The sequence below is a fragment of the Cyanistes caeruleus genome, chromosome 30 (genome assembly GCF_971803275.1).
Source record: "Cyanistes caeruleus chromosome 30, bCyaCae1.hap1.1, whole genome shotgun sequence".
Taxonomy (NCBI): domain Eukaryota; kingdom Metazoa; phylum Chordata; class Aves; order Passeriformes; family Paridae; genus Cyanistes; species Cyanistes caeruleus.
Genome location: NC_141730.1, coordinates 46999 through 72587, shown reverse-complemented (window position 1 = coordinate 72587; position 25589 = coordinate 46999). Strand labels below are relative to the sequence as shown.

General features: G+C 52.6%; 1 protein-coding gene and 1 pseudogene across 2 annotated transcripts; both read right to left on the bottom strand.

The window, feature by feature from the left end:
- Positions 1 to 3158: 3158 nt before the first annotated feature.
- Positions 3159 to 6285, bottom strand: LOC111944469 (uncharacterized; annotated as a pseudogene). The gene is made up of 4 exons (XR_015279828.1): positions 6187 to 6285; positions 4983 to 5092; positions 4452 to 4530; positions 3159 to 4265 (listed from the first exon to the last, which is right to left on the bottom strand). The product of XR_015279828.1 is annotated as an uncharacterized LOC111944469 (transcript).
- A 7361-nt stretch (positions 6286 to 13646) lies between these two features.
- Positions 13647 to 24144, bottom strand: LOC111945433 (uncharacterized). The gene is made up of 2 exons (XM_086865944.1): positions 24021 to 24144; positions 13647 to 16028 (listed from the first exon to the last, which is right to left on the bottom strand). The coding sequence occupies exon 2, from the start codon at positions 15999 to 16001 to the stop codon at positions 15087 to 15089; it is 915 nt and encodes a 304-aa protein (XP_086722070.1). The 5' UTR covers positions 16002 to 16028; positions 24021 to 24144; the 3' UTR covers positions 13647 to 15086.
- Positions 24145 to 25589: the final 1445 nt, after the last annotated feature.

The following is a 25589-nucleotide window of genomic DNA, read 5'->3' as shown; positions in this document are numbered from 1 at the left end:
CTTTCGGTGGTATTTTGGACGAAGGCTTACACTCATCCTCATTGTCCTCTAGATAACCTTACAGGTTTTGCATGTGTACTAAGTGTTGTGTTATGTAAGTGAGCATTGTGTTCCACTAATTAGTCTTACACTTCATAATTTTCAGGCCCTGTGCCTAAAGTTGTTCCAGCTTTTTCCATCTCAAGGTTGATTTTGTCTTGGGACATCACCTCAAAACTACATCATGTACCTTAATTTTAACATGTAACATCTGTAGAGGGGTACATCTGCCTTGTAACTCCAATTCCCTTGAGTGCTTCTAATAATAACTTTCCAAATAGTTACAATTTAGTTAGCATGAATCATTTCCATTTATTACACTACCCAAATTCCACTCCCAACATCTCCCCTGCTTCCAGCCCAGGATGGTGCCCCGATGAGACCCCTCCCCAAATCCCACCCCCAAGACACATCCCCATCGCTGGAAAATCCCCCAAATCTCACCCCAAAATCAGGAATCCTCCCTGAGACCCCTCCCCAAATTCAGGCCTCCCTAAAATGCTCCTCCTCACTGGGATTGAGACCCCTCCCTATCAATGGAAATTCCCCCAAAACACAATAAATCCTCCCCAAATCCCCTTCCCAAAATCAGAACTCTGCCAGGACCCCTGAATTTCCCCCCAAAACTACCGAATTTTCCCCCCCAAATCCCAATTTTTTTCCCCAAACCCCAAATCCTCTCCCTAAAAACCCCAAAGTTCTCCCCAAAGCCCCAGATTTCCTCCCCAAACACCCAAATGTTAGAAAAAAATCCTAAAATTCTTGCCCTAAACCCCCAAAATTCCCCCCAGGACCTTCAGAGTTTCGCCCCAAAATCCAAAATTTCCCCCCAAAGCCCCAAATTTCTCCAATTCCACCTCAAAACCTGGGAGAACCCCCCAAAAAACAGCAAGCCTTCCTGAAACCTCCACCAAAATTGCAACTCTCTCCCCAAAAATCACCAAAAATCTGAGAACATAAATTTTTTCACACCTTGGGTGGGGGGACAAACACCAGAATTCTCGGGATTTTTTCCATTTTTTTGGGGAGGGGGTCTCCCCAATGTTTCCTGTCCCCCCAGGTGACCCCACCCCAAAATTCCTGCACCTCAGCCCCCACAAATTAAGAGTAAATAAATAAAAATAAGAAAAAAGAAAAAAAAAAAGGGCAGTGGAAAAGGTAAAAATAAAGAAAAAACCAGAAAAAAAAAATATTTTCTCACATCAATTTGGGGGGAGGGGGATGGAGGGAATATTGGGGGAGGGGGTGAACCTCCAGAAAAAAAATTGAGAGACGCCCCCCAAAAAAATTGGGGGAACCCCCTCCCCCAAAAGCTCACTTCAAAAAATGTCAAAACCATCAAAAATGAAAAAAAAAAAAAAATTTGGGGGGAACACCCAAAAAATGTATCAAAAATGGATGAACTTCCCCTTGAATCCAAGGGATTTTGGGGAATTTTCTTTCCCAAAAGCCATGTTTTTTTGGTGGTGGCAGGGGAGGAGAGACCCCCTCCAAATTCCTGGGGGCGTCCCTGAGATCCAGTGGAGGCACCTGGTCCGAGAGGGGACAGAAAGGGCATTTTACAGAAATTAAGGGAATTTTGGAGGATTTGGGCAAATTTTAGAGAATTCTGGGACTTTTGGGGGGTCTGGGGTGGGGGGGTGTATCAATTTTGTGGGGTCTTGCATTCCAGGGCCACAGGATCATATCCAGGGAGGCCACATTTACCAGGAACTGGCATGGGACACCAATGAGATGGGATTCTGCTCAGGAAACCATTTATTCAGCTCAGGAACAAACTCAGATCCAGAGACAGCCCCGAACAGAGGCAGGGAGATGGGTTTTGAGAACCAGGGTGGGGCTTAAGGTCAGGGACCACTGGGAACACAGTAAGGGAGAAACCCCAGGGGCCCAAACCCAATCAGAAATCCCTGGGCTGCCACCCCATGTGGGGTCCAGGGTGGAGTTGCTTCCTGGGCTTGCAGGGCCCAACCTCTGAGGCAGAGGGATGGAATTCCCTCTTGCCCACACCTCTCACTTTAATCATGTTCATTTGAAACCAAATCTTTGCCTCCCTGGGCAGGGACACCTCACACAAAAGCTCAGTAATGGGCTCCCCCTCCCTTCATCACCCCCAAACTTTGGCTGTCTCATTCCAGACCCCACCCCACCTCCCCAACCCCAACCCATCCCATCCCTGCTGGACATCAAGACCCCCTTCCCAAGCCCGATTTCCCCCATTTCACACCTCCCAATCCCCATCCCACCCATCCTGCCCCACCCAATGCCCATCTCACCCCTCCTGATTTGCATCCCACTTTGCCCAATCCCCTTCCAACCCCATTCCACCTGATGCCTTCAGAAGGCTGACCTAGAACAGAGGCTGGACAGGGTTAAGAATAAGGTTTACTAAAAGAATTTAAATACACCATAGGCAGTACAAGAGCCTGGCCAGGGCTACACCCAAGATGGACCAAAAATGGTCACAAAAATGGACAACTGATCATGAGGTTTCACATTTTTAGAAGTTTAAGTCCATCTGCATATTGGGGTTCATTGTCCAGTTACAGCTTCAGATGATCAAGTCCCATCCTTCTTGTTTTCTCTCTTCAGTCCACCCTTGTTTATGCTTTTGGGCCTGAAACATCTAACGACTGTCCTTGGTATCAAGCTAGAAAAGGAATTGTTTCATCTACCTACTCTGTGAAGAGAGCTCACTAACACTGAATATGAAGTTCAAAACTACAAACCAAGACAGTGCAGAATATGAAAAATATGAAAGCTAAAACTTAAGACATCACACCCTGAGTGGCTGTGGCATCCAGTAATTTTGGGTGGGACTGAGTAGAATTCAGTGGCATTGAGTGGTTTTGAGGTAACAGATCAAAGCCTCTAGGCTCTTTGAGTGCCAAGAAATGGAGACAACTCCACCAAATACCCCCAAAAACCCCAAATACTCCCAAGTATCTCCTTGAATCCAGATTCCCTTAAAGCACTAGTGAAAAGTGGGGCATTAGATGCCTTTGATGAATTCATAGATTTTGCCCCAATTTGTCTGTTTAACACGAATGCAGATGAATCAAAAGATAGAACCAAACCAGAATGACCAGCAGCCCAGTGTGTTCCCAACACTGGGAACGTGGGTCATCAGGGCTCTACCCAACGTGGGTTCTCTGATGGAGGATGGAGCTGGGGCAGCACACAAAGCTCTTCCTGCACTTGGGGCACTTGCAGGGCTCCCCTTACTGGTGCCTCCGTTGGTGTCTGGCCAAGTGAGAGCTCTGGGTGAAGCTCTTCCCACACTGGGGACACTCGTAGGGCCTCTCCCCAGTGTGGATGCGACGATGGGTGATGAGGTGGGAGTTTTGCTTGAAGCCCTTCCTGCAGTCAGGGCAGTGGAAGGGACTCTCATCCATGTGAATCCGCAGGTGCCTGAGGAGATCTGAGCTGGTCTGAAAACTTTCCCACACTGGGAACACTCGTAGGGCCTCTCCCCACTGTGGATGCGCTGGTGGATGGTCAGTTGGGATCTCCGGCTGAAGGTCATCCCACACTCCCCACACTCATAGGGCCTCTCCCCAGTGTGGGTCCTCTGGTGGATGATCAGGCTGGAGCTCTGGTTGAAGTTCTTCCCACATTCCCCACACTCGTAGGGCCTCTGCCCAGTGTGGATGTGCTGGTGTCTGATAAGGTGGGAGCTTCGTTTGAAGCCCTCCCCACAGTCGGAGCAGCGGAAGGGCCTCTCCTCTGTGTGAATCGCTTGTGCACAAGGAGAGTGGAGCTGGTCTGAAACCTCTTTCCACACTCAGGACACTTGTAGGGCATCTCCCCTGTGTGGATGCGCTGGTGACGGATGAGTTCGGAGTTGCAGCTGAAGCCCTTCCCACATTCCCTACACTTGTAGGCCCATTCCCCAGTGTGGATCATCTGGTGGCGGATAAGTTTGGTGCTCCAGCTGAAGCTCTTCCCACACTCCAAGCACTTGTAGGGCTTCTCCCCATCCTGAAGCTGCTCATGGACCACCAGCTCAGAGCCCTGGATGGATTTCCGGCTGCCTTCCCGGCACAGGGTGGGTCTTTCCTCCTCAGAGCACCCTGGGCTGCGCTTGCAGCCCCTCCTCGTGTGGGATCTCTGGGCCTTTTCCTCCCTGTTTGACTCCGGCACTGTGGAGCTGCTCAAATCAGCCTCTTCCACCAGGTTCTGCTGCAGGGATTTGTCCTCGCTGGTCTCCATCCTCAGCTCCTTGTCTGGGGGAGGAAGGACAAGGAGAGGATGGGATTTGCCTCTGTGCCAGAGGGAAGGGGAAGGAGATCCCCCCAGTGCGTCCCCGGCAGGACGGCGTCGGCAGCGGGGTTGTCCTGCAGCCGGGGGCCGGGCTGGGCTGGGAGATGGAGCAGGAGAGAGGGGGAAAGGGGCACTGACTTCCTTCTTACCTGCCTGGGTGTCCTGGGGCATCTTCCTCTTCCTTGCAGCCTCCTTCTCCATCTGGCCAAGGTTTGGGAATGGGAAATCCTGGTTTGGGGAAAAATACCATTCATGAGCACATTGGATTAGGGGGTTCCTCCTGCTCAAGTCCATCTCTAGAAATCACAAGCAATCCATAAAAACCTCCAAAACACCAAGATTCAGCCCTGAAAATGCCTCCCAGGAGTTCCCCATCTCTGTTCTCTCCTCTTTGCTGTTCAGTGACCCCCCTGGTCCAGATGCTGGGAGTCATGCTTGTACTGGGGGTCCCCAGTCTACTCAATCCCTGCCCTGCCCAGGCTGCTGGGAGTGCCAGGAATCAGAAAAGTTCCTCCTGTTTCCATCTCCCCACTTAGGGATGCTGGGACCCCACATTGTCCCCCCAAGGGGTATTTTTCCACTCAGTTTTGCAGTCCTTGAGTCACAAATATCCCCTCCCAAAAAACCCAACACAGGGGACCCCCCAGGATATCTGGGCCGAGCTCCCCCTCCCTGGTCACCTGTGGAATATGGGGGTGATAATCCCAAGGGTGGGGGACTGTGAATTCAGGGAGTTCTTGACCTCTTGGTTCCTTCTCCTTTCCCTGATCCTCCTTTGTCCCTCCTCTTCCTGTTGAAGTGCATTTAAAAAATTATGGTATGTCCCAAGGGAAGAACTCACCCTTGGTTTTGTATAAGGTTAGTCCCTACCTACCCTCCCTTTTCTTTTCCCTATCCCATTGAGAGTAACCCCCCTGTATCCCCTGGCCACCCCCTCCCCCATGTTTAAGAGATAGTACCTGAGGAATCTCAACCTCTTCCTTGCCCCAGGCAATTCACATACAATAAACCCAGGACCACATCTCGTAAGTCTGACACTTCTTTGTCTAAAATACCTTAGGTCCATGTTGGATATACTTTGAGACCCCTTCCCGCCTGTGTTCTATGAAGGGTGGACATGGGGGACAGGAATGAAGGGGTTTGTGGAGTATTTACAACATCTTCCTCCCTCTCCTCCCCTTCCATCCCTCCTCCTTCTCCTCCCTAACGCCAGCTCCTTCTCCTACTTCCATCCCTTCTCCCTCTCCTTCTTCATCCCTCCTCCTCCTCCCCCAGGAGCAGTGACACCCTCGGTGCCCCGTTCCCAAACCCCTCACAGCGCACGGCAGGAGCGGGGATGGAGCCGGGACAGGTCGGGATGGGCAGCGCGGGGCTCTCCGCTGCTCCCACCCGCTGGGGACGGGGGGAACCCGGCCCGGGGAAAAGGAGAGGGAAACTGGGAAAATTGGGGGCTGCAGATCCAAGCTGGGGCTGGCTGGGGACCCTGGCTGGGGACTGCCAGCCCTTGGGGCTCCTCTGGGGAGATGTGGGAGGGAGGAACACAGAGAGGGCTGGGGGATCCCAGGAGTGGCAGCAATGGCAGGGACTGGTTTGTACTGGGATCATCCTGGCAGTGGCTGAGATTGCACTGGCTGTGTACTGACATCATACCGGGATCATACTGGGATGATACTGGCAGTCAGTAGGAGCCTTCAGGGCGCAATTGAGACCAGGTTGTGAGGAACTGGGAATATGCCCTGTGCTCCCCAGAACCCTGGTATCGCCCCCCATACGTCCCCGCCGAGTCCTCCCTCAGCGCTCGTTCGGGACCCCCCAAAGCGTTCCTGGATCCCTGAATGCTCCCGACCCCACAGATGCCCCTTCCAGCCACTGCTGGGAACTCACCTCCCATCACCCCTCGCGGTATCAGAGTCCCTTACAACACAGTTGCGCGCCCAAACCTCCTGCCGTGCCCCGCGCCCTGAAGAGCCCGGTTACAGCTCCCCAGGTTCCCCCCAAGTGCTCCCGAGCCGTATACATTCGCCCCGAGAACCTGCAGCCACGGCTCGGACGCAAAAGTGCTCTCCAAGTGTCTTCCCTGCACCGCCAAACGCGTTTTCCGATCCACTTTCGGGACTACAGCTCCCATCGTGCTCCGCGGCGCCCATAGAGCGCTATTCCAGCCGGGACTTCATCTCCCGTCATGCCCCGCGCCTCACCGGAACTCATTGGAGCTGCGCTTACAACTCCCATGATGCTCCGCAGCCCCACTAAACCGTATTATATCGGCGCCTACAACTCCCATCATCCCCCGCGGCCCATAGATTCCCTGTTACAGCCCCCCAAGTGCCCGCCCGGACCCCGAAGGGCCCCCAGATTCCATTCCCTGACCTCCAAGTGCTCCCCTGGACCCCCAAGTGCTTCCCCGGGCCCCGAATTGTCCCACAGAATCCCTAAGTGCCCCTCCAAGTGCCCACCCGGCTCCCCAAGGGTCCTCCAGACCCCCAAGTTCTCTCTAAATTCCCTCCCCAGACCCAAAACTACCCCAAATGTTCCCCAGAAAAGTCTCCATGGACCCCCAAAGTGGCTCCTTTTACCCTGAGAATAATTTAAAAATTATGATCAAAGGACTAAAAATAAGAATAATTAGCATAAAGAGGGAGAAATAGTAGTCAATTAATTAATGAAGGAAATTGTGGTACTTTGAAGGAAGGACCGATAATATTTTTAATTACTAAAAGTTTATCAATTTTTTATGTACATATCAAAATTAGTTTATAAAAATACAGAATAATAGTATTATAAAAATTAAAATTTTATTTTTATTAATTTATTAGATTTTAATGATAAAGGAAAGTTGATAAATGTTTTCACTGTTTCAGGATGTCAGTCCCAGGTGGGCGATATCAGACATGCTGAGGCTCAGGGTGAGGAGCAGCTTGTCCAAACAGGGTCAGCTCTCAAGGGGCTCATTCTTCTCTGTGACCAGACTTCCTAAGGAGACATTCAGCATCAGGATCACTTGGGGAATGCTTCTGTCACCTCTTCTCTCAACTAGAAAATAAAAAAAATACGCCCTTGATCTAAAAAGAAAAAAAGTGGTGGATTTGCAAATCTTCCTTCTTAACAGAACTCCAAACTGACTCCAAGCAGCTGCACAAGCCTTGGACTTGAAGACAATGGAAGGAAGACAAAGAGCCCCCGTAGCTTTCTGTATTTCAATGAACTCCAGGCTGGATTTGGGGCTGAGTCCAGGACCCTCAGGCACTGAGAGAAGGTTGAAGCAGCTGCTCAAGGAGTCAGAAACAAAACTCCAAATCCCTTGGAGCATCCCTGGGCCCCACTGACTGCCGGCTCCTGGCACACACAGCCATGGCATGGTCCAGTCTCACGCTGGGACACGTCCTGCACCAAAATTCTACCCTGGCAGGGACTTTTCTTTCTCCTCCCCTCCAGGCTGAACCTGCCACGCTGCACTTTGGGGAGATTTCCTTCTCTTGCCACTGCCAAGGAAAGCTGTGTCTCCTGCTGTTCACAAACAGAGAAGGGCTGCTGGGGGATGTGGGGGTTGGAGGCTGCCTGGGGTACAGTGGCCATGAAATCATCGAGTTTTGAAATATTCTGTGAAAGAAGGAGGGGCATCAACAAAACTCCTACACTGGACTTACAAAGAGCAGACTTCAGCCAATTAAGGATGCAGATTTGGGGAGTACCAAAATCAGGTACTGATTTTTTTAAGGGAAAGAGCCTTTTAAAACAAAGGATTCCAGGAAGGATGGACACACTTCAAGAATGAAATCTTGAAGGAGCAGGAACAGCCTGTCCCTCTGTGACAAAAAATGAGCTGGTGAGGAAAATGACCGACCTGGCTGGGCAGAGAGAATTAGCAAGAACTCAGGGAAAAGATGAGGGTGCATCACCTTTGGACAGAGGGACAGGCAACTCGGGAGATGTTTAAGGATGTCATTAGATCATGCAGAAAGAAAAGTAGAGAGGTGAAAGTTCAATTAGAGCTTAACATGGCTGCTTCTGTGAAGGATAATAAATATGTTTTTATAAATACATTAATGGCAAAAGGAAGGCTGTGGACAACCTCCATTCCTTACTGGGGGGATATGGTTACCAAAGATGAGGAAAAGGCTGAGGTACTCAACACCTTCTTTGCCTCAGTTTTCAACATCAAGACAGGTTTTCCTCAGGGCAAGTGTTCTCCTGAGCTGGTAGATGAGGACAGAGAGCAGAAGAGCCCCCTGTAATCCAGGAGGAAGCAGTCAGAGACCTGCTGAGCCACTCAGATGCTCACAGGTGGATGGGATTGGATGGGATCCATGCTAGGGGGATGAGGGAGCTGCTGGATGAGCTCCCCAAGCTGCTCTCCATCATTTCTCCTCATCAGTCCTGGCTCACTGGGGTTCTCCCAGAGGACTGGAAGTAGCCAGTGTGAGCCCATCCCCAAGAAGAGTTGGCAGGAGGCTCTGGGGAGCTGCAGGCGTGTCAGCCTGAGCTCAGTGCCTGGTGAGGTTTTGGAACAGATCCCCTTGAGTGCCATCACACGGCACCTCCAGGATGGCCCAGGGCTCAGACCCAGCCAGCATGGCTTTAGGAGGGGCAGGTCCTGATCTCCTTTTATAACCAGCTGACCTGCCTGGTGGGTGCAGAAAATACTCTGGATGTGTCTAGCTGGACTTCAGCAAGGCCTTGGACACCGAGAGCCACAGCATTCCCTGGAAAAGCTGCAGCCCATGGCTTGGACAGGAGCACTCTTTGCTGGCTGCAGAACTGGCTGGAGGCCGGGCCCAGAGAGTGGTGGGGATGGTGCTGTATCCAGCTGGTGTCCAGTCCCTGGTGGTGTCCCCAGGGATCTGTGCTGGGCCCAGTCCTGTTAAATATCTTCACTGAGGATCTGGCTGAGGGGGTCGAGTCCAGCACTCGCAAATTGCAGATGACACCAAGCTGGCTGCGAGTGGGGATCTGCTGGAGGGCAGGACAAGGAGACACAGCCTTAAGCTGCACCAGGGCAGGTTTAGGCTGGACAATAGGAAGGAGATCCTCCCAGAAAGGCTGACTGCGAATTGGAATGGGCTGGCCAGGGGGGAGGTGGCGGAGTCACTGTCCCTCTCCAGTGGCACTTAGTGGCATGGTCTGGGTGACAGGGTGGTATGAGGGCAGCAGTTGGGCTTGATAATCTCAAAGGTCTTTTCCAACCAATTGGATTCTGCTATTCCATGATGACTGGGACACCCTGGGGAATCAAGGGGTCCTTGTGACACTGCGGGGCCTCACGGAACTGAGAGGACCACAGTGACCCTGTGCAGCCCCATAGAACCAGGGGTCCATTGTGGTGCTGTGGGGCCAAATGGAACCAAGGGGACTTTGTGATACCAGGGCCTCATGGATCCAAGGGCCCATTGTGACACTGCAGGACCTGGTGTGACCAGGGGTCCAATGTGACAATGCACAACCAAGGAGAACATTGTGGCACTCTGCACCACACAGTGGCCTCATGCAGTCAAGGGGCCACGGTGACACTATGGGCCCTCAAGGAATACAAAAGAGCACTGTGACACTGTGTGGCTTGGATCTGAGCCTGAAACCAGTGGGTGGGACAGACCTTGCTGCTGAAGGGCTTCACATTGCCAAAACTAAAGTGTCAAATATCAAGGAACAGCCTGAGGTTATGGAAGTCACATCACTCACGTTCCATTCCCTCATTTCAAGCTGAAAGTGGAGCTCCACTTGTGACTCTGCTTTTTAATAATGAATGTAAAAATTCAACAAAATTTCCTTAGAAAGACCCCATGAAGGTTCACATTGTGAGAACTCACTCGAGGCAGCCCCAACTCCTACCCTGCTTCAGTCCCTGTCAAGCCCACTGTGGTTTCCAGCTGCTTTGTTCCCCCCAAATCACCATGAATTTCACTGAACTGAAACAAATCCAAGTCCTCTTGAGTCCTGACAAGGGCAGGGAGAGGTCACTCAGGGATCACCATCGTGGGCACAACAGCCTGACATGGGGAAATTAATTGAATTTAGGACTGAGCAAATCAGAACAGGAGAATGAGGATTAAAATCAATCTTGAGAAACACCTCCTCCTGCTCCTGAACTTTTCTGTCCGGGCCGCTGCTCTCGGGGCACAGAGAGAGGCCCGGCCGTCTCCCTCCAAACCTCCCTGGGAATCACCCCAGAGCCCTCAGCCTTCCTTGTGCCCATGCCCGGGGCCTCTTGTCCCTCCCAGTGGCTCCCGTGGCTCTCCCAGTTCGTCCCAATCTCTCCCAGTCCATCCCAGTCACTCCCAGCGCCCCCGCCTATCCATCTCGACCCTTGAGTGGATTTGACGCCCCTCAGCCAATCAGAGTGCGGCTCACGGATGACTCATCAGTTGCCAGGCAGATCCCCAGAGCCGAGTGCCCGCGCTGGACTCGGCCTCCCAGTGCCACGCGCTTCGTTCCCAGTCCCTCCCAGTGCCACCACAGCCCTGTCCAGAGGCCCCAGAGTCCCTCCCACTCCTTCTTAGCCCATTCCCATTCCACTTCCAGTCTATTCCCAGTTCATTCTCACTTCACTCCCAGACCTCCACCCTCATATCCAGTGGCCCCGCATCTACTCCCACCTCTTTCAGCGCCACCCCAGTCCCTGCCAGTCCATTCCCACTCCCTCCCAGTCCATTCCCAGTCCCTCTCAATACCAAACCACTCCTCTCCTCTCTCTTCCAGTACCCCCCAGCTGATCCCAACGTGTCCCCGCTCTCTCCCAGTGCCCTCAGCGTTTCCATCTCGCTGGTGCCCTTTAACTCCCAGCCCGGCCCCGGCCGCCTGCTTTGCTCCCTGATGGATTTCTACCTTGCCGAGATCCAGCTGAGCTGCTCCCAGGGCCAGCAGGAGCTCTCGGGGCACGTTGTGGTCACTGCCGTGACCCCAGCGGGGACTGGAGCCAGCAGCTCCTGGTGCTGCTGGAAACCGCCCCCGGCAATGCGGGCTCAGCTCCAGCTGCCAGGTGGAGCACGGCAGCCTGGAGCACCCCCTGAGCCGGCACTGGGGCACGGCCCGGCCCCCACAGCGCCGGGGGCAGCGGGGGAGGCACTGGGGGGGCTGGGAGGGGGATTGGGGAGTGCTGGGATTAACTGGGAGTGAGTTTGAGAGAGACTGGTTTAAACTTGGAGAGGGATTCAGGTGCCTAGGATGGCTGAGAAATGTTGCTATATTTTATATATTAGTAAAGGCCTGTATGCACAAACCAGCCTTTGAAATAAGTCGTGATATTAAGGGCTAAAATCCTTGAAACTTGCCTGCAGAAGAGAGAGTAAAGCAAAACAATATCCTTGTGTACAAGGATAAGAATGTAAACCTGTGTGTGTTAGCCAATAGTAACTTGCTCTGCCCGCAGACCCTGTAGAACCCTATAAAAGGTGTGTTAATAATAGAAATAAACGGCATTCACAATTACTTCTGTGAAGACTGGTGAACAGCTCGGGGATCTTTCAACAGAGAAATTTGAAGGATGTTGAGGACGGTGGGATGGGATTCCAGGGATCCTGGTGGAAACTGGGAGGGATCTGAGTGAGCCAGGAGGGGCTGGAAGGAGACAGGGGCTGGAAAAGCAAGGGTTCCGATGAGGTTCTTTGTGCTTGGAAGAGTCTGGGAGGGGTCTTGGTGAGTCCCGGTGGGACTGGGAAGGGTCTGGGAGAGGGTTTGGGGGTCCTGGGGCAGTGGGGGGCAACTGGGAGGGGGCTGTGGGATCCTGAGAGGAACAGGAGGAGCTTTGGTAGATCCTGGGGAGGCTGGGGGCAACTGGGAGGGTGCTTGGAGTGTCTGTGAGAGGTTTGGGGGTCCTGACCCCTGCAGAACTCCCAGAGATGCTGCCGGACCCCGGCTGCAGCAAGAAGCTCATGGGGATCGGGGGCTCCATGTTGGGCTTTGTGTTCCTGGCGCTCGGCTTTTGCCTGCACAGGAAGGTTGGGGGGGTGGGGGAGGAAGGGTCCTGGGGGCCGTGTCCCCCCTCCCCCTGAGTGTGTGTGCTCCCCTCGGGAGTCCAGCCGGTGTCACCCCTTTTCTCGGCTCACAGAGCTCCTGAGCCGCTGACGCTCCCCGTGGCCTTGGGCCTGGCTGGGTGCCCTGCTCTGTCTCCATGATGATTTTCGAGGGGGTCGTGTGTCCCCCCAGCCCCGCTGCTCCCTGTATTCCATATAAAGCTTCCCAGTTCTCCCCGGTCCCGTTTATGGGGGGCAGTGGGGAGGGACTTGGGGAGACCCTGCAGGGGGGCTGTGATTCGGGGGCAGAACATATGTCCCCCCCCGTGTCCCCCCACCCAGCTCTGGGGGTCCTTGGGAGGCACCTGAATCCCCCGAGGCCGCCAGGGAAATCTGGGGAGGGAGCGCGTGGGTGCGCCCAGTCTGGGTCAAGAGCCCAGCGCTGCCCCAGCCCGACCTGGCCCGGCTCCATCGCGGCTCCTCCCGCGGGATGCGACCGCGATGGGAAAAGCAGGGGCCAAGGGCGGGCGCTGGGTCCGGGTGGGGAGCGAAACAAGGGATGGAGGAGGAGGGCGGAAGAAGGAAAGGGAGAAGGGCCAGAGAGGACAAGGAGGAATAAGAAGGAAGAGGATAAAGAAGGAAGAGGAGTGGGACTCCTACCAACCCAATTTGGGGGGTCCCAGCCCCCTCTTTTTCCCCACTCTTTTGCCCCATTCCAATCATCCCCCCAGTCCCCAGCCCTGTTGCCAGTGCTTGGGTCTGGGGGTTCCAGGCCTCTCCTCCTCAGTCTAGGGATCCCATATCCCCTTTCACTCAATTTTGGCACCTCCTGGCAGCTCTTTCCTGGGAGGAATCGCCGAGTTTTTGGGGTGCAGTTTTGGAGTGGGACAGCTCTGCCTGGCTTTCCCCTCCCTGGTGTGGCCTCTCAGCTGCCCCCCACACCCTGGGGGTGCTGGGATTTCCCTCCTGGGGACAAGGATATTCCTTCCCTTCCAGGAGCCCAATGCCCGGCTGGGGCTCCAGGCCAGGGGGTCCTTGAGCAGCTGCCCCAGAACCTCTGACAGGGGCTCCCAGTGCAGCCGCAGCCGCTCGGCCTGGGCTCCCCAAAGCCCTCAGCAAGCCCCAAGTCCCTGCCAGGAACCCTCAACTCCCTCAAACCAAGCATCCCTCACAGCCCCTGCAAGTTCCCCCCATGGCAGCGGCCATGGCCATGTTCCCACATGTCACTGGCCATGTCCCACCAGGTCCTCACCCAGGGCTGTGTCCTCACCATGTTTCCATCCCTGGCATTGTCCCCCACATCTCCATCTGTGCCCGTGTCCCCCCATGTCCCCATGAATGGCCACATCCATGTCTATGTCCCACAATGTCTATGTCCCTCAATGTCCCCACCCATGCTTTAGTTCAATGTCTTTATTTTTACCCCAGTTTCAGGTGTTTTCAAAAGATGAAGAGAAATGAAAAGCAAATCAAGGCCAAAAGAAAACGAATTCTGTGTCTGTGCCGGCTGAGGATCCCCATGCTTGGGTGGGAGGGAAGAACCTTTTTTGGAGGGGTTTCCACCCCACTGTCTCCAAAGTCTCAGTCCTTGCCCCAATCCATCACCATTTGGCTGAGGAAAACACCCTTGGGCAATAGGAAATCAAAACTGTGGAATCACTGAGGTTGGAAAAGTCCTCCAAGACCATACAGTATTCCTTGATGCCACCAGAAGATAGGATTGAATGAAAAAGTTTTTCTGGGGTTGAAAAATCAACAAATCTGCTCTCCCCAAGGAATTCCCATTCTCGGTCAGTGTTCTGATGGATATTCCTGTCCCTGCGTTCATCCAGGTGCCAACAGGGAGCCAGGAAGATCTGGAGCTTCCCAGCCAGGTGTCTTCCCAACACCGATCACCAGTGTTAGAGTCTAGAATACAAAGTTTGAGCCCTTGTTTCTGATACTTAGTTACAAAATCTAAAAAAAACCATTGAATTCCATATAATATGAAATTTATGAACATGTTTTCATGGTGATACGTGAAAACAAGTGTTAAATAGAAAAAGCTAAAAGTGTAAGTGTGTAGATTAGAAAGTTTTTTAAATCACTGAGTAAAAAAGTTAGTTTAGAGAACAAGAGACAAGATAGAGAATTTAAGGTGTTGTCCCTTGTCCCTTCTTTCTTCTTCATGTTCTTGTCCTAGAAGTTTTTGAGTAATAGTAAGTAATTAAATAGAAAATGCCGCAGTACATCACAGAGGTGATGAGTCATTAAGTCATTAAGAAAAATATATGTATCTACTGTTAATTAGATAAAAATAAGTATAAAGATAAAAGAACTGCATAGTTTGAAGCCATTTTGTGCATTAGACACGATGTGTGCCACAAAGCCTTGTTTGTACCATCAGAAGAAAGAAATGTGCCAAATTGCAAAAATTAACCTTGTAACCAGCCTGAAGAAATCTGTCAAGTTTTGTGATCACCTGTTAATAAACACGAGAAACAAAATTCTAACGAGCTCAGGAGTTTTCTTCGAATAATAAAGACTAAGATAAGTGAGACTCCCCACGAGAGAAGATCCCAGAAGAATTCAGCCCAAAAGAAGCTGAGAGACTAGAGAAAAGATATATCCACAGAAAATTCAACCCAAAAGAGACAAAAAAAGAAAAATTACAAATGGTGCCCCATGTGAGGATCGAACTCACGACCTTCAGATTATGAGACTGAATAGGGTGTTGGTCAGCCTATGTTGACCATGCCCAACAGAGGTCACTGGGGATCATCCAACACCAATCCTCCCATGGGGGATGGAGCTGGAGCAGCACATGGAGCTCTTCCCACACTTCCTGTAGGGCTTCCCTTACTGGTGCCTCCGTTGGTGTTTGGTCAAGGCTGAGCTCCTAGAAAATTTCTTCCCACACTGGGGACACTCATAGGGCCTCTCCCCAGTGTGGATGCGCCGGTGCCTGATGAGGGTGGAATTGCGGTTGAAGCTCTTCCCACAGTCAGGGCAGCAGAAGGGCCTCTCATCTGTGTGAATCTGCTCATGTCTGAGGAGAGTGGAGCTGGTCTGAAACATCTTCTGACACTTGGGACACTTGTAGGGCCTCTCCCCAGTGTGGATGAGCTGGTGATATCTAAGGGTGGAGCTCAGCCCGAAGCTTTTCCCACATTCCAAGCAGGTGTAGGGCCGTTCCCCAGTGTGGATCACCTGGTGTCTCATCAGGTCAGAGATACTCCTGAAGCTCTTCCCACACTGCCCACACTCATAGGGCTTTTCCCCAGTGTGGATCCTCTGGTGCTGCCACAGATGGGAGCTCTGGCTGAAGCTCTTCCCACATTCCCCACACTCATAGGGCTTTTCCCCAGTGTGGATCCTCTCGTGTCGTATCAGGCTGGAGCGGTGCCTGAAGCTCTTCCCACATTCCCCACACTCATAGGGCCGTTCCCCAGTGTGGATCCTCTGGTGTTTCCTCAGGTTGGAGCTCTGGCTGAAGCTCATCCCACATTCCCTACACTTGTAGGGCTTTTCCCCAGTGTGGATCACCTGGTGCTGGATCACTTTGGAGCTGCAGCTGAAACCCTTCCCACATTCCAAGCACTTGTGGCGCTTCTCCCTGGCCTGAGCCTTCTCCCCCAGCTCTGGTCTCTGGCTGGATCTCCAGACGCCATCCTGGCACAGGGGGGGTCCTTCCTCCCTGCAGCTCCCTGGGCTTCGTTTGCAACCCCTCCTCAGGCGGCATCTCCAAGGCTTCTCCTCCTCCTCCTCCTCCATCCGATCACTCCTCAGGAATGAAAGACCCTGGTTGGGGGGAAAAAACAAGAGGAGAGCGCCTTGGGCTGGGGGTTCCTCCTTGCCCAAGTTCATCTCAGGAAGTCATTTGGCATCTTGTATCTGTAAGAACCTCTAAAACATCAACTTTCAGCACAAAAACCCTCCAAACCTCAAGACACAGACCAGAAACTCCCCAAACATCAAGATTCAGACAAAATCTCCTCCAAAATACAAAGATTCAGCACCCGCAAAAAAACAAAGCACCAACATTTACCCCAATAAAGCTCAAAACCGCCAAGATTCAGTCCTGTGAAAATCATGGATCCCCCTCCCTGGTCACCTGCTGCATGTTGGGGGACAACACTCCTGGGGCTGTGGGGGCTGCAGATACAGGGAGGGGTGGAACCTTGTAGTGCTGCATCTTTCTGCTCCTCCTCCTCTGTCCCTACTCTTCCTCACACTCCTCTTCCTCCTGCTATTCTTCCTTCTGCACAATCCCACCTTCTCCTCCCATGTTCACCGTTTGACCATTTTTTTCTTCAGCCCTGCTTCCCCTTCCCTTCTCCTCTTGCCCCCCAGGCCCAGCACCCACTGCCGGCTCCCTCTTCCCCCCCAGTCCCACAGCATCCCACCGCAGGGGCACGGATGGAGCTGGGCCAGCTTGGCCTGGGGCAGCGCTGGGCTCTCGCCCGCACTCGCTCCCCACTGCAGCCGCTCCGGCCACCACAGCGCGGGGGGGCCCGACCTTGGCGCTCCCCCCTCCCCAAATTCCCCTCAAGGGGGGCGCTGGGGCCCGGGGGGGAGGGGCGCAGCTGGGCTCAGCTGGGGAACGCTGGCAGCTGCGGCTCTGCCTGGACACTGCTGAATCATCAGCGCCACGCGCTCTGATTGGCTCAGCCCTGCCTGAGGGCGGGGCTGCACCAAGCCGGGACACCCTGCTCCAGGGGGGATGGCCCTCAAACGGGGGAACCCCAGCAAAGGAAGAAGAGGAAAGTGTCTTTACAGACAGATCCTGTGAATCTCATTGGACACAGGGCCAACGATGTGGCGGCAGCACCGGGGATTGATTTGGTACCCGAGAATGACCAGGAGACAGATGAGTGATGGATCAGGGGGGCTGTCAAGAGTCGGCAGGGAGAGAGCACTGAAAATCTCAGCAGTGACTACAGTGGGATCTTCGGGGAGTAAACCTGGCAGGGCACCCAGGGAGGTGACAAAAGGGAAAGCCAGAATGGGGTCCCAGCAAAAAGGATGAGGATCCCAAAATATCTCTCAAGGATCTCTTGGGAGCATGTGGAGGTTGTTTGCACATTCTCCCAGAGGGAATTAAGGACATGGACACCCAGGAGGGCAATAAGGGAAGTCGAGAAGGGACTTAGACAACAGGGGATGGATGGTGTTGGTGTACTGGGAAGGGATTGGGTGAAGGGAGTGTGCAGGAATGTGGTTAAGGCAAGAAGCAGTGGGAGGAATCTACGGGGTAAGAAAAATGATGATGGGAAAGAGGGGGAAGAGAAAAATACTGAGGATTGGGTTGTCTTTCAGCAGGGTCTTATCCTCAAAATTTGCTAGCTAATCCAGATGCTTTGTATCCCTGGTTTCCAGGACAGGAAAACAAGGAGGTGAGGATTTCAGGGGGTTTCTCTGAGCTGGGAGCGGCAGGAGCGGGCGCAGAGCTGCGGCACCGGGAGCACAGGCTGGGGGCCTGTGGGGAGCTGTGGGGCCGGGCCGGGGCTGTGGGGCAGCCGGGGCTCAGCGCCGGGCGCTGCCTGAGCCCAGCACCCCCCGGGCAGGGCCGGCAGTGGCCCCCGGCCCCCAGGAGGCTGCGGGACGCCCCGGCCGCTGCCCGGCCCCGTGGAGCTGCCGGCCCTGCCCGCCGGGGGGGCTGCCTTTGGACACTGCGGCAGGACAGGGAGCGGCTCTGGGATACGGGCTGGGGAGGGGAGCCTCAGCACAGCGAGCACGAGGAAGGAACATCTGGGAAATGCGGATTAGACATGTCAGGACTGAGATTTTCTTTTAAGGATTTTGTTTGGGTCCCTGGAGAAAAGAAGGATTTTGCAGAAAGCTCAGCAGCTGCCAGAGCACCCATAGGCACTGAGGGGGGCTGCAGCAGGGCCAGAAGAAGCCCCTGCAGCACTTGCTCACAAAGGCTCAGCAGCTGAATGCAGCAAGGGATGAGCAAAAGGCCAAGCTGAAGGCAAAGGCCATGGCACAGTTCCTACAGCCCCTGAGGGACCAAGCCCAGGGCCCAAGGGGGCCCCAGCACCCAGGGGACACCCTCGGCCACAAGCACCTGGCATAGGCATTGCCCTCCTGGCCAGGGCACAGCCCACCCAAACAGCCCCTGGCAAGGAATCAGCCTTCCAGCTGCAGGGCACAAGGACACTGCAAGCACAGACAGCAGCACCCTCAGCACGAGCAAGTCCAGCCCTTGATGGACACAGATTCTTAGCGGTGTCAGAGCTCCCATTCCACCAGGGACCCACCCCACTGGAGCCCTTGGGAACATTCAGGGTGGATATGGATCGAGAGGAGGCCTTTCCTGAGGGGCCTCAATCAATTCTGAATCTTAGACCTAAGGGGGGAAATATGCCAAAAATATCTTTGATAATTGAGGGGATAAGTGCGAAAGATAAGTAGGTGTGTTTTTTTCAACCATTATTTGCAGATGTGGGAGACAGATTTGAAACTCATGGATTTCTGCTTCCCCCTAATTGTGATTATGATGTACTGGGGAGGGATTAGATGACTAACGTGGGAATACAAATTTATATTCTAAAATGTAAAATGGAGGCTAACGCTGTTATAACTCCATGACAAATGTCTCGCAGGGCCTGTACTGAAGTGAACCCAGAAGTGTGGGCAGCCCCAGGGAAATAGGGAAAAATAGATATGGAGCCTCTCCAAATTACCCTGAAGCAACCAGGACAAGAGGTGTCTAAAAGCAATACCCTGCTCCAAGGGAGGGAAGGAAGGGTTCACAGCCTGTCAGTGAGTCCTGCTAAAGGCAGGGCTTTGGGAGCCAGGGATGTCTCCCTATAATGCTCCTATCCTGCCAAACAAGAAATCAGATGGAATCCACAGAATGCTGCAGGAGCTAAGAATAATAAATGAGATTATTAAACCGAGGCACCCCACAGTCTCAGATCCTTACACCATCCTGAACCAGGTCCCCTCCTCACACTGCTGCCATTCAGAAGTTGATAGAAAAGATGCTTTCTGGGGATGCCCACTTACGGAGTATGGAAACAGAATTCTGCCTTTGAGAGGGAACAAGAGGTAGAAGGAAAAACGGTGAAGACAAGGACGGTCCTTCTGCAGGGATGCACAGAAGCACCGGCCTGATTGGGGCAAGCCTTGTAGGAAATATCAAAGGAATTTACTCCAGCCCCAGGGACTGGCTTAATGCAGGATGTGGATGACTTGCTCCAATCAGAAGGAGAAGAAGAAGCCTCTGTGCAATCGCTTAATTTTCAGGCTAAAAAGCATCTTTGAGTACTTGGGGAAAAAAGCGCAAATAGTGGATAAAAAGGTTAAATATTTGGGACATATTTTGACTGAAGGTTTGTGGTGTATTGACCCAGAGAGGGGCTGGGGAATCTCAGAAATAACATTTCCCAGGACTAAAAAGGAGCTGCAGCAATTCTTAGGATAATTAGGGAATTGCAGGAGCTGGATTGAGGATTCTCTGTTCTAGCCAGAACATTGTGTGATTTTTTAACCCCAGATAGTCTCAATGTTACGGTATGCACATGAGAAAGTAAACAAAACTTGCACCAGCTTTAATGGGAACTGAGGCCCAAAAACTGATGGGAGGAGGATCTCCTATGTTCAAGTCTGGCATCAAGTTAAAGTTTTGTACCCCAACAGAGCCTCTAAATGGATGAGCAGAGCTTCGTGACTACAGTATGAAACTTGTTCAGTGGCACAGGAGGATTTAGAATTGAGGAGGGGGGAAGGGTTTAACCCAGCCTCCTGTTTGAATAGCCTGGAGAGAGGGCTGGGAAGAAACCCACAACTGCATTCCAGTGACAGAACTGCAGACCAGGGCTGGGAGAGATTTATGAGACATTCCCTGGCCTAAGGGAGAAAATGTGTTTATGGATGGGCTTTCAAGGGCAGCAGAAGGGAAAAGAATTACAAGACTCGCTATTGTTAAGGAAAGGGAATTAAACAAAGCCCAGGTCACAGCCCCCATGTCAGCTCAACCTGCAGAGCTGGCTGTGCTTGTAAGAGCCTGGCACTGAAATGCCCTCAGCAGGAAGGCTTAAATATCTTCTGGTGATAACCAGGGCAGCTAACAGGGTGCCAAAAGCAATTCCGACTTCCTCAGCAATCACGGGATCAGTTATCAAGGGATTTCTAAAAAATATTAATTCCAAGAAAAGGGATTATGGAAGCAACAGAGTCAGGGGAACTCATTTTACAGGAAAGATCCTTCAGGGGGGTTATGGCAGCTTTAGGAATACAATGGGACCTCCACAACCCTGGGCACCCCCAGAGCTTGGGTCAGGTAAGAAGAATGAATGGGGAAACAAAGAAACACCTTTGGAAGCTGCTGATAAACACCAAAATTCCATGGGTACAGCTTTTGGTTTTGGCAAGAGTAAGAGCCAGGCCCAGGGCAGATATTTAATTATCTTCCTTGGAACTGATCTTTGGAATTCCTTACCCTGGTAAATCTCCACCTAGTGCAGGGTGGAGATCAGGGATGTATATTCAAAGCAGGTTGTGGCCAGAAGCCTGTCTCTTGTGGAATCCCTCCCTCAGGAAGCTGGGCTGGCACAGACCTTGCCTTGGGACTTTGCTGTTCACAACATCCAACCAGGACATCAGGTCCTGCCGAAGCAGTGGAAAGAAGCAGCTCTGCTGGCCAAGTGGCGCAGCCCATTCCAAGTGTCCCTGAGCACAGAAACAGCCCCAGCACAGCTGAACACGGGGGGACCCCTCAGCCTCGGCTCAAGGGCTCTGAAGCCTCGGAGATTTGGATTTCCTGGCTGCAGCTGGAGGATGGGAGGCTGCCCCTGAGCCTGCACTGAAGGCAAGGCAGCAGCAGCCAGGGCTCCCCAGCGGGGGAAGCCCCTGGGCCTGCCCACAGATCTTCTGCTGAAATCCTCGGCCTGGGCACCCTCCTTTGGCATCTCCAGCCACCGCGGGACAATCCTGGCTGGCACTGCTGGAGCTCCAGGGTTTTCTGTGCCTGCCCTCGCCACAGCTGCTGGGGAAGGCACCGTGAGAATTCCACTCTGGATCTCAATTACACTCACACTCTGGGCTGCCTGGGATTAGATTGTGGGAAATATACCGAGTGTAAAATTACTTTTTATTTAATTTCTCCAGTCAGGCTTTGTTTGCATTTGCCTTGGGAAAGGAATTTAAACCTTTTTTTTTTAGGGGTTTTCCACCACTCAGCAGAGATGAGCTTAACACCTCAACAGACTGGGAAGAGCCCAAAAGATTCCCACAAAGACAATGACCATCAACAAAACATCAAGGCCCAGCAGCAAACATCAACCAACATCTACCCCAGACACTGCCCCAGCACAGCTGGAGACACCTGGTCTGGAAAAGGCTGAGCAGGAAATCCAGGAGTGCCCACCTAATTCACATCAGAGGCACAGAAATATGGGTGCAACAGGAAACCAAACACTAAGGACTCCACAACTTGGAAACAATGAACACTAAACAAATGAATTTCTATGGGTTCAGACTGTGTAAAGTTTAGGAAACATCTAGTAAAACTCACATGTCATGGAATGATTTTGTCTGTTCATGCAGACTATGTGTGGTTGAAATGATTCTGTTCAGAATCAAGTAATGCTTTATTTCTCTAAAGACATTTTGGAGAGTTTCTGCTTTTCACAGTTTCAGTGAAAGGATTACACCATTAGAAGAATTTTTTGTATAATTCTACTTTTCTATTGTCAGTTCTGTTTGGGCCAGGGGTGTGAGAATCAGTTTTTAGTCAGAGGAGAAGAAAAATAAAACACTTGATTGCTTTCTAGTTTTTGTTTTTATGTTTGTGCATGGCTCTTAGTAATGGCAAAATTATGGTATGTGTTTTTCCATGTTCACCTTTAAGCTGCATTTTGAAAATCAGAAGAGTTTGAAAGGTGGCCCTTTAAAATGGAAACAGTTAATAGAAAATTGTTAAAAAAAAAAAAAAAAGCAGATGGGGGAGGGAGCCCTCCATGTGAGTTATCCCACGGCTGCCCTGGAAGAGAAGCTTCATTCCAGGCAGCCAGGAGAGGAGCTTTAGAAATGCAAATTAACACCTCTGGGACAAAGGCTGGACAATGTACCAGGGTCTTCCTGCCTGGGGGAGGAATTGGGCTGAATTCCTCTGCCCCTCACCCCAAGCTCTGCCTGCTGACACAGATGGAATTTGCACAGCTAAAGGCAGAACCCATAGTGAGGATATCTGACTCTGACACAGAAATTGGTTAAGGTGAAAAGGAAAACAGCAAATTGAGAATGTTGTGAAAACTTCACTATAAAAAATGGGGGGAAGTCATCCCAGTCCCCACCTCAACTTGTGCTCTCACTTTCTATGTTATCTAGGGTGAATTAGAGCAATGCTACCACAAGTTAAGGGAAATCAGTTGGGAATCCAAGTATGTGCTGATTTAATTAGAGAAAAGCTAACAATTGATGCAGACCTGGCTGGAGGGAGCACCCAAAAATGGGGAAAAGGTGAACAGCCGCCAGAACAAATCCTGCAACACCATGGACCAACCCCTGGGAACCCTAACAAATTCATATTAGGTACCAGAGAAACCATTTATCATTTCCATGGTATAATTAGATTACAGGATGTCCTCAAAATAATACCCAACCAGACAGCTCCAGCTCCTGACCTTCCTGCTCACCAATCCACCCAGATGAGGAACACAACATTTCACCAGGGGATGGGATCAGATTATCTTTTAGCAGAAAAAGGAGACAGCTTGTGAAAAGTTAAATGACTCAAACTGCTGTTGGAAAATAGATCACAAAGGAAAAGTGGTGAAACGGATAACAAGGAAATAAGAAAGCAGCCCGTGTACCAGTCCAAACATGGAACAGATGGGAATGGAACACATCTCCATGTTTCCCTGGCAGACCATGGGTTAAACGAATGCAGTTTCTCCTCTTATGTTCTACAGCAACTCTCATCTTTTCACCATGCATGACACCTTGCTGAGTGCAGCTCATTCAGCAGCAAGGGGATGCAGGGGGCAGCCAGGCCTCCTGAGCCACAAACGGCTACAAAAGGACAGAGAATGAGGGCACTGAGAGCAATCCCAAAAACAAAGAACACCCAGGAAATAAAAATAGAATCAGTGAGTGAATCTGCTTGCAGATAGGGCCAAGGACTTGCACGTAAGGAAGCAATGGGAGAAAGCATCAGTTTCAGAAAATGTTACAAATTGACAAGGACTGCTGCTCAAAGTCCCACTAAATTCCTGAACTTCCAGAAGAACAAAGACTTAACAAAGCCATCAATATCGGATATTATACAAAACTGGGGGTAGATATTAACCTGGACATGCAGGAGGCTGCATGATGATGGGGAAGCCTGAACCTTCCAAGCACCTCCGCCAGTGGGGAAAGGGACAGGGACACGCGGCCGGGAAAATCAGGACAAAAACGAGGCCGCGTCCTCCAGCAGCTGGAGAGAGCGCATGGCAAATGCCCCATGGCCTCTCCCTTTGGGCAGCAATAAAGTCACTTGCACACCACTCCTCTGGCTCCTTGGGCCACACAAACCTCTGGCGCTGGGAATTTTCCCGCCCGGCCCCGGGCACAGCGCAGCCACCTCCGGCCTCCCGACACGAAGCGGGACGAGCCAGCGCTGCTCCGCCACCGCCTCCTGCCGAGGCCCCAGCGGCAAGGAGACCGCGGGCAGCCGCTCCCGCAGCGCCCTCAGCCCAGGGCCAACACGGGCCGGCCACGGCACAAGCCACCCGCCACAGCCCCCTGCCGCCCCCTCCCAGGCCCGCCCCGAGCCCCCGCAGAACCGAGCGCGGCTCCCACCTGCGATGGCCGGGGCCGCCTCCGAGCTCCGCCGCCGCCTCACCGGGCTCCGGCCGCTGCCGCCGCTCCCGGGCCCGCACAGACGCTCCGGCAATGGAGGCTCTCCTGCCCCACGGCCGCCCTGGGGGCGCCGGCGGGGCCGGGCTTGTCCCCGCTCTGCCCAATCAGAGCGCGTCAGAACCACGAGTGACGGCAGAAGTAGCCAATCGCAGCCAGCGGCGGGCTCTGCACACGGCACAGCCCTGCCCCGCGCCCTCAGAGCTTCCCGGGCTGTGTGAGGGGAAGGCCGGAGATGAGGAAGAGGCCTGTAACGGGCCCAGTCCGATCTGCCATTGAGCTCCCAACACAAAGAAAGTTCCCCGCAGCTCCCGGCCCGCCTTTCTCAGTCCTGGGTGCTGGGTGGCTCCGGCTCAGCGGGAAGCCTGGGAGCCTAACTTCTCCCAGGGCTAATTAGGAGTCATCAGTGCATAGCTCGGATTTCCCCCAAAAAGGAAAAATTGCCCCAAATTCCTGTGGATGAGTGGGGGAGGAGAGAGATTTCTGTCAGAAAACTCCAAAAACTCAGAGCAGGATCATGAGAAGTAAAGGAAGACCCTTAAAAGCAGCTTCCCCCCACCCCTCCCTCCTCCCAGCTGTGCCTCCTTCCCCGGCAGTGCAGGGACACAGGGTATGGGGCCATGGCCACTCCATCCCCCGGGGCTTTTCCCGCTGCTCAGGGACAGGAGTCGTTCCCCTGCTGCACCCTGGGCTCTTTCCCACCGGAGACTTCTCCAGGAACTTCTCCAAGCTGAGTCCATCCCATGGGGAACAGCCTCCTCACAGTGCTGCAGCTTGGGTCACTCTGCCACGGGGTCAGTCCTTCTGAAAAGAACAGGCAAGGAGAGCAGCTCCTTTTTAATGCCTTTATTGAGGGCAGCTCTAGATGGGGGAAGCTCAACTACTCTTCCCAATGGACGACCCAGAAAAGGAGGTGTTCAACTTTGCCACAAGGCAAAGCTGGGGATTCCATCTTCAGGAGAGTCTCTAGGAGGACTCTAGTGTACTGTAAATCTTGGGTAGCTGTGGAGAGCAAATGTTGTTTGGTTATGGTGACAAAGTCCAGAACATCAGTCAGTTGCTCAATGTTCTCCCTTGCTCCTCAGTGTAGTTCGGAGTCCGGTTTGTGCCCTGGCTCACTGATTCTAGGGGTCTTTAGATGTTAATCCCGCTTCCCCTGGGTGCTACCCCCCATGGGAGTTGGGCTCATCTACACACTGGGTGCTGTCATCGGTGCCATTGGGGGTGCCAGGAGCAGCAGAGGCAATAGACAAGGCCAGGTGGCATTAACAAGGCTGGTACAACAACATCAGTATTTAACAAACATGGCACAACATGAGGTATGTTAACAAAGAAGGCACCTTATGGTGACAACATTCTATTGTTCAAACGGCAAACATCTTTGTGTGCTGATCAGGAGGTCACGATTTACTCTTTACAATCCTGATGCTGAATGTCTCCTTAGGAGGTCTGGTCACAGAGAAGAACAAGCCGCTTGCAGGCTGCCCCTGTTTGGACAACCTGCTCCTCACC

What these genes read in the sequence shown, in the direction of transcription:
- LOC111945433 (XM_086865944.1), bottom strand. Translation starts at nt 16,001, where the DNA reads ATGGAGGAGGAGGAGGAGGAGAAGCCTTGGAGATGCCGCCTGAGGAGG.